We start from the raw sequence: 14,672 nt of genomic DNA on the forward strand, positions 1-14,672 counted from the left end.
GGAATGTATTTCTCACCCCTTTTCTGTGTGTTTCAATGTTGTTATTTATGCCTGTTATGCAGATTCTAAGGTATATACTAGTGATTAACACGTGTTTTAGATGACGACATAGTTGGCCTCTTCGATATATTTACTTTCTGTTTTTGTGTTCTGCGAGTTGGTTAACTATTTACTTCCGGAGTTAAAATGAAGTTTATTTTATTTATGAGACAGTTAAAGTTATTTAAGATTTATTTCCGCCGCTATAATATGATTTCAGACTGTGAAAAGTTGTGTTGACAAATGTAGCACCCTTTTGAGTATTTTATGATGCATATTTTTTAAATTAGAGGTGTTTGTGGACTAGGGTTTTACAATTTCTCACCTTTGGTTGAATCCGTTAGCTAAAGACAACTATTTTTTAATTGCGTAAGCCTTTAGTTAAGGGATGAGTCATCATCTAGATGTCGAATGTTTAGGTGAAAAAGGTCATCTAGGAATGTCACAATCATTCAGTTAGTCACGCTTGCTTCTATTTAATGGAGGTTTCTTATTTAAAGAATGAAGATCAAGTTATTATGGAGTCTTGTTCACCATCGGAGAGGGTGATAACTCATGTTTCCTCCTATCCTCCTTCCGCATACATGTCGCTACCACGAAAAATAACAGAGTCGCCAATGAACATATTTATCCCATAAAAAAAATGTCAGCAAACCTACGTCAAAGACATTGTCAACACAGTTAATAAAAAAATCAAATATGTAATACTATCAATATACTAATTGTTAGCATATAATTGCACAAATACACATTATTTTGAGAATTATTGCTAAACAAACAAATCCAAGTTCTGTCTCATGTTATATCTCTATCTATCCACTAAGTTAACCCAACCTTTTTAGTGGTCTCCCTCTATGCCTCCTTGCCTAATACGTCATCCTTATTTCATTTATCCAAATCAAAACATTTAAAAATTATAACTTGATTTCAATTAAAAAAATTTCAACCTCATATAGGACAAGTCAAACCGTGTCACATGATTTCAATTTTAAATTTTTCTTATTATCGATTTATTTAGAAATATATTCTTTAAACCACGTTTCATTTTGATATTTTATCAACATTCTCTTTGGCTTTATCTTATGAGGAACCATAATTGTTTGTTATTGATATATTTATTATTTTAATCAATTAGAAATCATAAATTTTTCATAGTAAATCAAAGCAATAATAATTAAAAAAAAATTATGTGTAAATAAAGATTGTTATCTCTTTTTTTTACTTATGTGTAAAATTCGGGGGTAGTTAATACTTTTTTTTTTAATAAGCAATTGATTGATTGATTGAAAAGCTCGCACTAGGGGTGCAACCCTTACAAAAAACAAGGCACTATGGTATACGATATTCGGATAAAGGAAGTTTAAACTATTCGTAGTAGTTTGGTTTAAACTTCGTATATCCACAACCTAACCATCTCCAAGAAAGAAACACAATGTTAGTACACACCACCTCAAAACTAAAAATCTCCCCCCTAAAAATCATGGCATTTCTCATAAGCCAAATACACCAAAGAGTAGCTATTCAAACAAAATTGATCGCAATTCTACGCTTGCCACCTAACGCCTTTTCTTGGATGACTTCGAACCTAAGAAAATCATCCACAGTAATCTCCTCCGCTATATCAAGCCACGTGAATACATAGTTCCAAACCGCTTTCACCTCTTGACAAAAAAAGAATAAATGGGAAGAAGATTCAAGAGAGGAGCCGCACATCACACAATTCGGACACACAACACTAGTCACACCTCTTTTCAACAAATTATCTCTAGTAGGAAGCCGGTCAATAAAAAGCCGCCAAGTAAAGACCTTAATCTTGGGAGGAAGTTTAAGATCCCACATTACCTTCAACGAATTAATCACATGATAATCCCAAGCACAAGACTTCGCGCTATCAATCACGGAAGCAATGCTCGCAACGGTGAACTCGGCGTTATCGTGTAAGGACCACACAAAAGTGTCGGAGACAGACTCGCTGGGGCTGTATGCGCTGATGCAGTCACGCAGCCTAGCCCAGCTGCTGCCAGCAACAGCCGCGGCTGCCATCGTCTGGCCGTGAGAAGGGTCGTTCGAGAAAAGGCGTTCCAACTTCCACCTAAAAACTCCACCATGCCAATCTATAACCTCCTCCACCGGATTTATATGATTTATCTACAAAAAAGTAGTTAATACTTATTATTATTAAAATAAGACTAAGCATGAATTCACAGTTTGGTATTTGAAGGATATGGAAATATGGCATTCTGACATAGGAACGTGATATATCAATGGTGGGTATTGCATAGTTTAATATTTGCCTCGAAGGAAAAGTAAGTAACTAATTGATGTTTCATGGAATGTTTGGGATTCAAAAATATAAAAATCTTGAAAAATAAATAAATGGTGGAAGTGAAACATTAAATGAAAAGTGGAAAGAGGTAAACCGACTAATTAATTACAGCGATTTAAATAATCTATAATGTTTAATTAATTGGAATGAAAGATTGATGATCTCCAATATACTATTACAAGTCAAACTATATCACATGATTTCAATTGGTTGTGAGAACGTTGATTACTGGAAAGACAGAATCAATTGGTTGTAAGAAGATCACAAATTGAGATTTGACTCATAACATATTTGAATCTCTTAGAATGGCGCATGAAGGCAACACCCAAGTCAAATAAACCAAAACTCTTGCACTTATTCAGAAGTACAAGACATTCAAGATGGAAGAAGATGAAACAATTGAGATAATGTTCTCATTGTTTCAAACTCTGGTTGTTGGGTTAAAAGTTTTTGACAAAGGATACTCTGCAGCATATTATGTCAAGAAAATCATCAGAAGTTTCACGAAGAAGTGGGGACCTATGTTCACTGTCTTAAAGCTAGCCAAAGATCTGAACAAAATATCACTTAAAAGTTTCTGCCGGTACATTCGAAACGAATTCATCCTTTGCTTCCTCGCATATAACTCTGCTAGATACCACCCGTCTTCTACTGCCACCACAGACACCGCTTTCGCCAAATTCCCATTCCACATGCCCTATGTCCGCGACGCAGCATCCGCTACTCTCATGAAAGGATGCACGGCTAGTACAACTCTGGAAAGGTTTCCGAGAGGGTTTGCTCCCTAACCACCTACTGTTAGATGCCAAATTATGTTAATATCTAGTTTAATTTGTGGCACCTTTCGACCGTTTTTATCAAGTATTCGTATAATTCCCTGTAGATTTAGATAATTATTTGTAGTTTATAATTTTAAGCTTTAATTTTATGTTAATATGTGTTTTAGTTATGATTTTGTAGGTCTTAGCAAATTTTGGGATGTTTTGAGCTTGTTTTGGCCATGATTGAAGACTGGTGGGTAGAGCATAGCGCGCGTCGCGCGATAATAGGGCCTGTCGCGCCCTGGGCCAGATATTTTCTTGAAGCTTCCAGCAGAGAAAAGCGCGCGTGGCGCGCTTGGGCGGTTTAACATTTAAGTGTAATGGCGCGATGCGCGCTAGAGGGCGCGACGCCCCCTGGACAGAAAACAGAATTGCTATTTAAGAAGAAATTCAGATATTTTACTTCTTCTCGATCTTCTTGAGAGCTCAAAGAACCCTAAACAAATGTAGCAACTGAAGAATTAGAGAATCAAAGCCTTGATCGTTGATTAATCGCCGTAGATGCTTGTCACTCTTCATCCTTACCTTATTGAGCAAGCTACCATTTCTATAGATAGCTAATTCTCTTTTGTATCAAGATAAGATGTAATCCTCCTTGACTTTTGTATGTTTTTCTTATGAATATTATGTATGAACAAGTGATGATCAATATATATGGTTTAGTTTGTTTATTAAAGCTTTTATATAGTATAAATGTTTGAGACATCAATGTTTTTATCTTGATCTAACTTTATCATCTATCAAACTATAAGTTGCAGACATGGATTTAATGTTTGATGTTTACGTTGTATCGGTTTTAAAACGTTATTTGTATAGTTTAAACGGTGGAGAAATCGGCGGTTAAACAATACGATAAATTTAGCTATATCGTTGCGGACATGGACAGTATAGATGTCGACACGTAATTATATTGATCGTTAACGAGTTCATATATATATATATATATATATATATATATATATATATATATATATATATATATATATTTATAGGTTGACATACAGAGTTAGGTCGATGAAATCGAATCTTGATACATTTTCTTAAACATAGAACTTTCATTAATTTACTCTTTGCTACTAAAGTGTTGAATGATCTTTTGCAAACTCAAAACCAAAGTAACCTTAACTCAAGACAAAATAAGCTATAGAACGGCGGTGATATCGCAATAATCCCGTTGGATACGACATAAACGAAAAGTACTCCAGTATACTCTTTCAACATCTACTGAACCAAAACGACGAAGACTTTGCATTATTAATCCCGGAATCAATCAAATCAGAAAAATAGACCCCTTTAGATCCTTCACATTCGTTAATCAAGATTAATTCTTGCCACCAAATGGAATCCTTATTCGAAATCACCCTCTTGTGATTTACAAACATCTTCGCCTTAGGATTAAAGTATCTATTGTTCAAGAATTTCCTCCATAAAGCATTATCCTCCTTAGTTATATGCCACTTCAATTTCATCAAAAGGGTCGTATTAAAACACTCCACGTACCTAATACCAAGCCCCCTTAGACTTCTCTTTTCACACCTTCATCTAACCTAATGAATATATCTTTTTCCTCCCACTCCCCTCCAAGGAACGTACTTTGAATACTTCTAATCTCTTGAATAACCTTGTACTTATGAATTTAAGAGAGCTTCACTCCTTGATAGCATTGTAGATATGAGAAATATTTATGAATTTAAATTCAGCACCACACTCTTGCTTTAACGTGAAATTTTTTTAAAACAAATCTAAATTCTAATTTTAAACTTTGATATGTTTTCTGGAAAAAATCAAACATATAGATCTAGGATGAAGAAGGTATTGTAAGTTCTATGTTTCCTTTAAACTAATGTTTGATGCATTTTCTAGAAAGTATGTATTGTTTTTTTATTAAATCTCAATTTTTATGAAACGTGATGAGATGAAGAAGGTTTGTAAATTCTATTTTTTCTAAAAATTCTTGAAATTTATTAGATGGGGAGTTAGATGGAGACTGAGTAAATCAAACCTGAGTCATAGATGCAGAAAATATATTTAAACTGTTAACAGCTGTTTTAGCCAATATTTTGTAGCTTAAGTTTCATCTACTATAAATCTGAAAAGCATTTTTACATTAGATTATGCAGCCTTTCTAGACATGATGTTGCATCGTTAGCTATTGATTGGCATTTTTTAGAAAATATAGTTATGGTTTTTGAATGTTTGAAGAAAACTGATGAGTTTGATGGGTTGAAGAAAATTATTCATAAAACTGTTTTGTGAGTAAAGATAGGTGTGGGTCCAAGTTTTGTTTTAATAAAAAATTTCAAGCTGTGTTCCGCAAAGGAGAAAAAGGAAAGGTAATTAACTCTGTCATGTGATAAGTGGGTCATGGTTTTCTTCTATAGGAAGTCCTTTTTCTTTAATATTTTGATTTGTGTTGAGCTAGAAGAACAAGGGAATAAATTTTGGCACATGATTAGTTGGTTTCTTACAAGAATACCCCTTCTCATTTGCCTATAAATACTATCCTCTTATTCACCCCTTAGTCATTCAAAGCTATCCTCTTATTCACCCCTTAATCATTCAAAGCTTGTTTACAGAAGAAAAAAAAATGAAAAGCGTTTTTGTCATGATGATTCTTGTGTTTTTTTCATTGTTCTCTGTTCTTCAGGGAGGACATGTGTGTCCTCACCCACCACACTGTGAGGAACATACCACCATAGGAGATCCTGCAACCACGTTTGAAGATTCTGCAGCTTCCACCATTGCTCCCTCAGCTGCTTCTACGATTACCTCCCCAAATGATAATAATAATTAATTATTATCAAAAATAATAATAATAATGTAATATGTGTTCCTATAATGAGTTCACATAAATAAACCATTTTATCTATGTCTCTTGTGTTTCTTTAGACTTCCTGTTAATCTTCTCTTTTGTGATTCCGTCTTCAAGGTTAATGTGAAATAATATTATTAAGTTTATGGTAACTCTAGTACTGTGTCTTTCACCTTTGCTATCTCTGTCTCTCAAAATTAAGTTTTTTTTTTTTTGGCACAAAACCATCAATGGTGGTAAATAAATGAAAAGCTGGGCGCTTTGTTTTTCTTTTGGCACTATAACTTTAATATTTTAATAATTTTGAAGGTGAATATACTTTAAATCTATGACAGAAAAAGAACTGTGAACCAGAAAAAATGGCCCAGCTAGGAGCTTATTAACCGATTTATTTTGAAATATATTCTTTGAACCAGGTTTCATTTTGGTATTTCATCATTATCTTTGGCTTTATCTTAAGAGTAATAATAATTGCTTTTTATTGACATATTTATTTTTTTAATCAATTAGCAAATATAAATTTTATATAGTAAATGAAAGCAACAATAATACAAAAAAAAGTTATCTGTAAATAAAGATTCTCGAGCATTTTTTTAGTTATGTCTTCACAATTTATTTAATATTTTATAAATTAATGTGTAATCTTCTTTATTTAATTTTTTATTTTTATTTACGACCTATGTAAGTTATCATTCAGTATTTTTCAATTAGTTTTCAAACCGTGTCACATGTTTTAATTTGTAATCTTCTTTATACAATAACTATGTTAAGGTGAGACTTGACTGGAGTACAGACATAGTCACATGTTTTTATTTCCTATATTAACCATTCTCCATTGAACTAAACTTTTGAGACAGGTTTCATTTTGGTGTAACATGAACAACAACTTTAGCTTTATCAACAACAATAACAATAATTGATTCTTAGTGCCAATTACATATTTATAATTTTAATCAATCAGTAACAAATATAAATTAGACAATGTAATTTAAAGCAACAGTAATTATGTGTAAATGAAGATGTCATTCATTTTATTTGAGTTATTTCATGACAAATAATTTATATTTTAAATATTAATTTGCAATCATCATTGTCTAAATTTAAACTTAATTTATGACTAATGTAAATTATCTTTTCCAATTAGTATTGTTCAGCTAGTTTTCAATTCTATCGTATAATTTGTTGCTTTTGAACAAAAAAATTTAAATTAATTTTTTTAATGTGAAAATAAGAATTTTTTTCTTTAATTTTCAATACGATTGTACCAATAATGAGATATTGAAAATTAATTGAGACTCGTGTCAATAGTAATAAAGCTGCTATTATAACAAATAAATTAAAACTTCCTGGTAAAGTTGTGGATAATTACACTAATCATAGTAATGGTAGACTTTGGATCATATGGAATGATGATGTTTTTGATGTTAGAGTGGTGAGCAGTAGCAGTAAATACATACACTGTGGCATCCATGATTCTAATGGCAAGTTTAGGTTCTGGCTAACCGCTATTTATGCCCATAATCAGCTTGATCTAAGAAGGAGATTATGGAAGAGTCTGGAAACCATCCATAATAACCAAAAGGGCCCTTGGTGTGTTGTTGGTGATTACAATAATGTACTCACGACACAGGATCGAATTGGAGGAAACCTGGTTAATGAGGCAGAGTTTGAAGATCTTCACTCTATGATGAATGTTACTAGTTTAGGTGAAATGGATAATGTAGAGGATTTCTATACTTGGTTTAACAATCAAAGTAGACACCCCATTTATTCCAGGAGCTAACACTGATTGGTTGCAAGCTCATAATGAAGTAGATTTACATATTCTTCTTTAAAGCATCTCTGATCATGCTCTGCTTCATTTAGTGATTCCAAAAAATAAACCCCAACATCGAGTGTTTAGATTCAGCAATCACCTGACAGAGATTGAGGGGTATAAAAAGGTTGTGTATGGTAGTTGGAGAAAACCAGTTAGGGGAATATGTATGAAGGTGTTGTGGAACAAACTTAAGAGACTCAGGTATGACCTTAAAGCTTTGCATTCTCCAGTTAATGATATTAGAACAAACTTGGTTAAAAGTAGGACTGATCTTCATGCTTCCCAGAATTTACTTATGCAAAACAGAATGGACAATCAAGTTATTGATAGGGTGAAGGTTCTCACTGAGGAGGTTGTTAAATGGAACCAAATGGAGGAAAAGATTCTAATGCAGAGATCTAAAATAGATTGGTTAAAGATGGGGGATGAGAATAGTGCCTTCTTTTATGCCTATCTCAAATCCAAACAGAAAACAAAGAGTATCATAATGCTGAGGAAAATTGATGGTACTGTAATCACAAAGCAAAAAGAGATTGAACAGGAGATCCTTGATTTCTATAGCAGCCTTATGGGAGCAGATAGCCCTAATATTGCTCATATTGATGTAGAAGCAATGAGGAAGGGGAAGCAAGTTAGCTCGGAGCAGAGGAATTTTGTTCAAAGTAATATTACTCTGAATGAAATTGAGGAAGCTTTAAAAGGCATAGGTGATCTTAAGAGTCCATGTGTGGATGGATATGGAGCTAAATTTTTCAAATCTAGCTGGCATATCATTAAAGAGGATGTGATTGAAGCCATTCAAGAATTTTTCAACCAGGGGGAGATACATAGTAGTTTCAATAAAACAGTGGTGACCCTAATTCCTAAAAGCTCTAATTCTATCAGTGTCAAACACTTTAGACCTATAGCTGGATGGACAACATTTTATAAGATCATAGCAAGGATCCTCACTAATAGATTGGGGAAGATTCTGCCCAGTATAGTTAATCAAAGCCAGTCAGCTTTTGTTCCTTGCTAGCATATGGAGAATCATATCATGCTAGCCTATGAACTCATTAAAGGCTATGGGAGGAAATCAGGGAGTCCTAGATGTCTGATTCAACTAGATCTCCAAAAAGCATACGACATGCTGAATTGGAATGCCCTTCAGAGCATCATGATGGAGATTGGTTTGCCTAGCAGATTCATCCAATGGGTTATGGCCACAGTCACCTCTGTTTCTTATGTATTTAATGTAAATGGAGAGCTCACTCATACTATGCAAGCTTGTAGAGGAATCAGGCAAGGGGACCCTATCTCCCCCTTGCTATTTGTTCTAATGATGGAGTATTTGAGTAGATTGCTAGCTAAAATGCAAGTGAACCAAAATTTCAAACTTCATGCAAAATGTGAAAAATTGGGACTGACCAATCTTACTTTTGCAGATGACATTCTTCTATTCTGCAGGGGAGAGGTTAACTATGTTAGATTGCTTCTCAGCACTGTTGAATCTTTTTCCATGTCCACAGGATTGGTTATGAATCCTCAGAAGTGTAAGTTTTGTTGTGGTGGAGTTGATCACATAACCAAAGCTGCTATGAAAGATATCATGGGATTTGAGGAGGGCCAGTTACTAGTTAGATACCTTGGGGTACCTTTACCTAGTAAAAGACTAAATATCACTCATTATCTTCCCCTCATTGAAAAAATTGTTGGTAGAATTGATCACTGGACTTCAAAGCTCCTTAGTTATGCAGGCAAAATCCAGCTTATACAGAGTGTGGCATTTGCTATAACACGGTTTTGGCTCCAATGTTTTCCTATACCAAAGTTTGTGTTAACCAAAATTGATTCAATTTGCAGAACATTTCTCTGGACAGCCAAGCATGAAAGGAGTAGGAAGAGTCCGATAGCTTGGGAAAAAATCTGTAAGCCCAAGTGTAATGGTGGTCTAAATGTGATAAATCTCAATACTTGGAATCAAGTCACCTTGCTCAAATGTCTCTAGAATATCCATAGGAAAGCAGATAACCTATGGGTTCTATGGATTCACTGGTACTATCTAAAGGGAGAATAGATTGCAGATGTTCTGGATAGAAATAATTGGACATGGATGTTCAAAGCTATCATGAAACAATGGGAGATTCTTCCTAAAATCCAACAGCTTTGGGACAGGATGACTGCTAGCCAGAAGTTCTCTTTGAAACAGATATATGAAGCTCTAATGGAAGACCAGAATCGGGTGCCCTGGAGGTTTCTGATGCAACAAAACCCCTCTAGACCCCGTGCGATCTTTACCATGTGGATGCTTTGCCATGAAAAGCTTCCCACCAAAGATAGATTACACAGGTATGGATGGATTCAAGAAACACAATGCAGTCTCTGTAAAAATGAACCTGAAACTATACATCATATATTTTTTACCTGCAGAGTCACAAAAGAAATTTGGAGCTATATTCTGAACTGGATAGAGATAATCCATACACCTCAAGAGTGGAGTATGGAGTTAACCTAGGTAATGGAGGCTACAAATAGAAAAGGGTGGAGGGCTAGGTTGATAAAGCTCGCATTCACAGAGGCAATTTATGGTATTTGGCAATACCGTAATGCGACCATTTTCAATAACTCTGCAAGCTTCACAGTAATAGATAGGATTATGGATAGTATAATATATATGGGCTAGAAAGATAGGCATCTTAGAATACATATTGCTAGGCTCATGGGATAAGGGCTAGTTGTGTTTTCTTAGTTTAGTTCTTTTGTCTGTTTTGCTTTTGCTGGATCAGTGATGATCGCATTGTACTTCATGTTTTTTGAATTAATAAAATTTTGTTAGTTCAAAAAAAAAAATCAGATATTGAATCTAAACAAATTATTTTTAAATTATGAAGGTATAGTGATAAAATTAAAGATTGTATGAAAAATTTTATTTTGCTTGTAATAGCTATAATTGGCTCATGCATGAATTCCGTAATAATTTTTTTCTAGTGGATTTAACCACATCACTTTAAAATAATAATTTTTTTCTTCAAATAAGTTTATCCTAATATATCGAGTTTATTCAGTTTTAGTAAGATTCTATAGTGTTGCATCTTCTTATCATTTGAATGTTTTCTATTGCAACATAAGTAAAAAACTAAAACAATTACTTACTCCCTTGACATCTTTATGTAATCATGCAACTTTTATTTATTTATTTTAGATAGATTACAAAGTTCTGTACATTTTATCTAATTTTCCAAAAACTCTCCATGATATACCATACCTTATGATAATAATTTTGGAAGAATTTCACAAAACATGTTGTAATAAATACAAATAAATTAATTAAATTAAAAAATGTTTAATCAAAGAATGTGAAAGATGATTCATCATTAAAAAAAAAATATGTTTTAATTGATTGTAAAAGAGTTGAGAGACCGGTAACATTCAAGCTGGTTTGTCACGCATGTTTTAATTTATGTTCTAGAAACATTTAGGTTTAAACTTAATCACCCATGCATATCTAAACCCCAATTCTTCTTCACTTTTAAGATATGAACACTAATTCTGTTGTCTAACGGATACATCAAATGATGATATTAATGTTCATTTTACCTTTAGAATTAGTTTGTGTGTTAGAGCATTAAGTTAGGCCAAAGCATTAAAGCAAATAGTGAGACAAAAACTTGTACATCCTTAAATTTGCTTTACCTTGTAGAGAAATTAAAGACAACTTTAATATCGACAGCTTTATTTAGGCCAAAGAATTCAAACAATTAATGAGATAATAAACTTGTATATTCTTGAATTTGTTTTATATTATTGAAAAAATAATGACAACTTAAATTTGAACACTTTTCTAAATTTCTAATCTTCTACAACATCAAGGGAACAACTAGCTTTCTTCATGCAGCTTTATCAACGGCATACAGTGGAAAAACTTGCAACTTGGCAATGTCTTCTTCGTTGCCGTTAATTCTGCATTCATGGTGGCCTCTCCCTTCAACGCTTCCAAGCAACCCTGCTGAACCAGTAGGGTTTTCATCTTCAAGCGCCACAGTTTGAAATCATTCACTCCGGTGAACTTTTCAGTCTCATACTTTGTTGAAGGCATCTTCTCCACGCTCACCGCACCAATTTGTTGTGAAAAACGATGTTGTAGAGTTAGATCCAAGGTGGAGATTTGTGGGATATTGGATCGAACTCTAGTATGGTCGAAGGGTAGCTTCTTGGTTCGACAGGATTAAGAGGAAGTTGCCACGTCCTCTTCCTCCATAATTTCCTTTGCCTCTGCCTCTATAATTTCATCTTCCTCTGTTGAAACTATTTTGACCTCTTTCTTCTACAATATAACTTGACTCATAAGTGTTGTTGAAATTTACTTGACTCTTTAGAGCTTCTTCTTTTACCACTTTTTCGGTCTTTTCTAATATTCTGTTGACATGACTTTCAATGCTTCCCTGTAATTCTGCTATAGACAGAGTATCTGTATCGTGGGACTCAATTATTGTAGTCACCACATGGTCAAACTTCATCGACATCGTACGTAGAATTTTTTCTACCACTTTGCTATCCGGAATATCTTCTCCATATAATCGCATCTTGTTGACGAGATTTATGACACGAGAAAAATATTGTTCTACTGTTTCTGAATTAGACATTTCGTACCTTTCGTATTCTCTATGCAGCGATTGTAATTTGGACTTCCGAGCTTTCTCTACTCCTTTATGTGACAGCTTCCATATGTCCCACGCTTCTTTAGCAGTTTTGGCATTTGTTTTTTTGCCAAATATTGAGTAATCAATTCCTTGATGAATTTGTAAAAGTGCCAACTGGTCCTTTGTACGAGCAACTTCATCAGCTCCTTCTTGTAAACCAGGAGCTACAAAGCTCCAAACATTGTGAGCTTTTAAATGTGTTGTCATCAGCAGTTCCCAGTAACTGAAATCTAACTCTGCGGTTAATTTTGGACCAGACCAGACAAAATTGTAATTTGCCATATCTCTCAAAAATACTCAATAATTTTTGACACAATGAGAACTATTTTGTTCCTCACACACTTAAAATCATTTTTGACACTCACACTAGCAGGACCTAACCTGCTCTGATACCAATTTGATATCAAATGGGACTAAAATATAAATATATAAACTAAAATACTAAGAGAGGAAGAATTTTTCTTAACACTCTTTTTTCTTATAATTTGATAAATGATACAATTACATAAAACATCCCTTTTTATAGGCTTTGATACACATATACTTACTAATTAAATAACTTAATACAAAAGCATTTTAGGCGGTGGAAATTAGGCGGTGGTGGTTACTTAATCCACTTGATTTCTTTCTTGTAAGTTTTGTTTTACTTAATGAGTAAGCTAGCTTCCAAACTCTTCTAGCAGTAATTAATTAATTGACCAACTTTTCTCAAAGCTTCTACACCATACTTTATTTAGTTCCAACACATTACAACTGCAGTAGCTTCAAGTCCAATAAAAATAATAACCATGGAACTTTAAATTTCTAAAAAAGTTGACACTCACTAACACATTTTAACAGAACAAATATTACACAATAGGAGATATTTATGATATTTACATGCATTCTACTATTTAAACTTTTAGAATTAGCTGTGTGTGTTAGAGCATCGAGTTAGGCCAAAGCATTCAAGCAAATGGTGTGACAATAAAGTTATGCGTCCTTGAATTTGCTTCACCCTATAGAGATAATATGGACAACTTTAATATCAACAAATAATCTATAATGTTTAATTAATTGGAATGAGAGATTAATTTATTCTTATAAACAGCTTGATGATGATCTACAATATACTAGTACAAGTCAAACTATATCACATGATTTCAATAATAAATTTTTCTTATTACCGATTTATATTTTTGAAATATATTCTTTGAACCACGTTTCATTTCATTTTTGTATTTCATCAACATTATCTTTGGCTTTATCTTAAGAGTAACAACAATTGTTTGTTATTGACATATTTATTATTTTAATCAATTAGCAAATATTAATTTTACATAGTAGATCAAAGCAACAATAATTTTTTTTTAAAAAAAGTTATGTGTAAATATCGTTATGTGTAAATAAAGATAAACAAAATTTTATCTTTTTTACATCAGGCATTTATTTTCACTAATGTGAAAAATAACGCGGTGGCTGTTCCGTAAATAATATAAAATTTTGTTATAAAGGATTTCACATCGGGTCTAGATTTGCACCCGATGTGAAAAGTCCACTCGTGTGAAAAATAAGATGGTGGTAGCTTCGTAAAAAAGATAAAATTTTGTTAAAAAAGATTTTACATCGGGCCTGAATTTGCACCCGATGTAAAATGTGGGCCTTTACATAAGGACATGTTGTAACCGATGTGAAAAGTCTCGTAGGGTCTTTTCATTTTTCACTAAATATCCCTCGTAGTAAGCACTCCATCTCACGGTTTTAAGAAACAAGGATAGTGGCTCAAAGTTTATTTTTGTACCCATCCCCCTCTTCGTGATGTCCTCCGGTCCTATGCTCAGTTAGCTATGTGTTTACGCTCCAAAAAGACTTTGGGAATATTGATATTTTTGATGGTTTAAAAACCAGAAGTTTATTTTGCAAAGACAGTCATCCTCCTTTCTTGTAATATTTTCTCTTGTGAGGGTATGTAATGACCTTTTTTCGACTTAGTTATGCCTAACTTTTGCCTGAACTGTTCGTTTTAAAACTACAGTCAGCGGGATGCCCCAATCTTGCCTAAGTCTCCTTAATAGGTTTTGACTTAGCAGGCCCTTGCATTGCTTTCTTTTTCTTTGCGGACATTGACTGCCGGACTTAATGGTGACGGGGAACCATCGGTGATTATGTTCAAAGGAACAACTTGGAATAATTAAGT

General features: G+C 33.5%; 3 protein-coding genes across 3 annotated transcripts; 1 reads left to right on the forward strand and 2 right to left on the reverse strand.

Moving 5' to 3' along the window:
- Positions 1–1,560: 1,560 nt before the first annotated feature.
- On the reverse strand, positions 1,561–2,082 carry LOC131636155 (uncharacterized). Its single transcript, XM_058906811.1, has one exon. It carries the CDS (start codon positions 2,080–2,082, stop codon positions 1,561–1,563), a length of 522 nt encoding a protein of 173 aa, XP_058762794.1.
- Positions 2,083–8,838: 6,756 nt separating this feature from the next.
- On the forward strand, positions 8,839–9,804 carry LOC131636156 (uncharacterized). Its single transcript, XM_058906812.1, has one exon. The coding sequence runs from the start codon at positions 8,839–8,841 to the stop codon at positions 9,802–9,804; it is 966 nt and encodes a 321-aa protein (XP_058762795.1).
- Positions 9,805–12,082: 2,278 nt separating this feature from the next.
- On the reverse strand, positions 12,083–12,778 carry LOC131636157 (uncharacterized). The gene has a single exon (XM_058906814.1). The coding sequence runs from the start codon at positions 12,776–12,778 to the stop codon at positions 12,083–12,085; it is 696 nt and encodes a 231-aa protein (XP_058762797.1).
- Between the last annotated feature and the right edge of the window lie 1,894 nt (positions 12,779–14,672).

This window comes from Vicia villosa, unplaced genomic scaffold (assembly GCF_029867415.1).
Source record: "Vicia villosa cultivar HV-30 ecotype Madison, WI unplaced genomic scaffold, Vvil1.0 ctg.001650F_1_1, whole genome shotgun sequence".
Taxonomy (NCBI): Eukaryota; Viridiplantae; Streptophyta; class Magnoliopsida; order Fabales; family Fabaceae; genus Vicia; species Vicia villosa.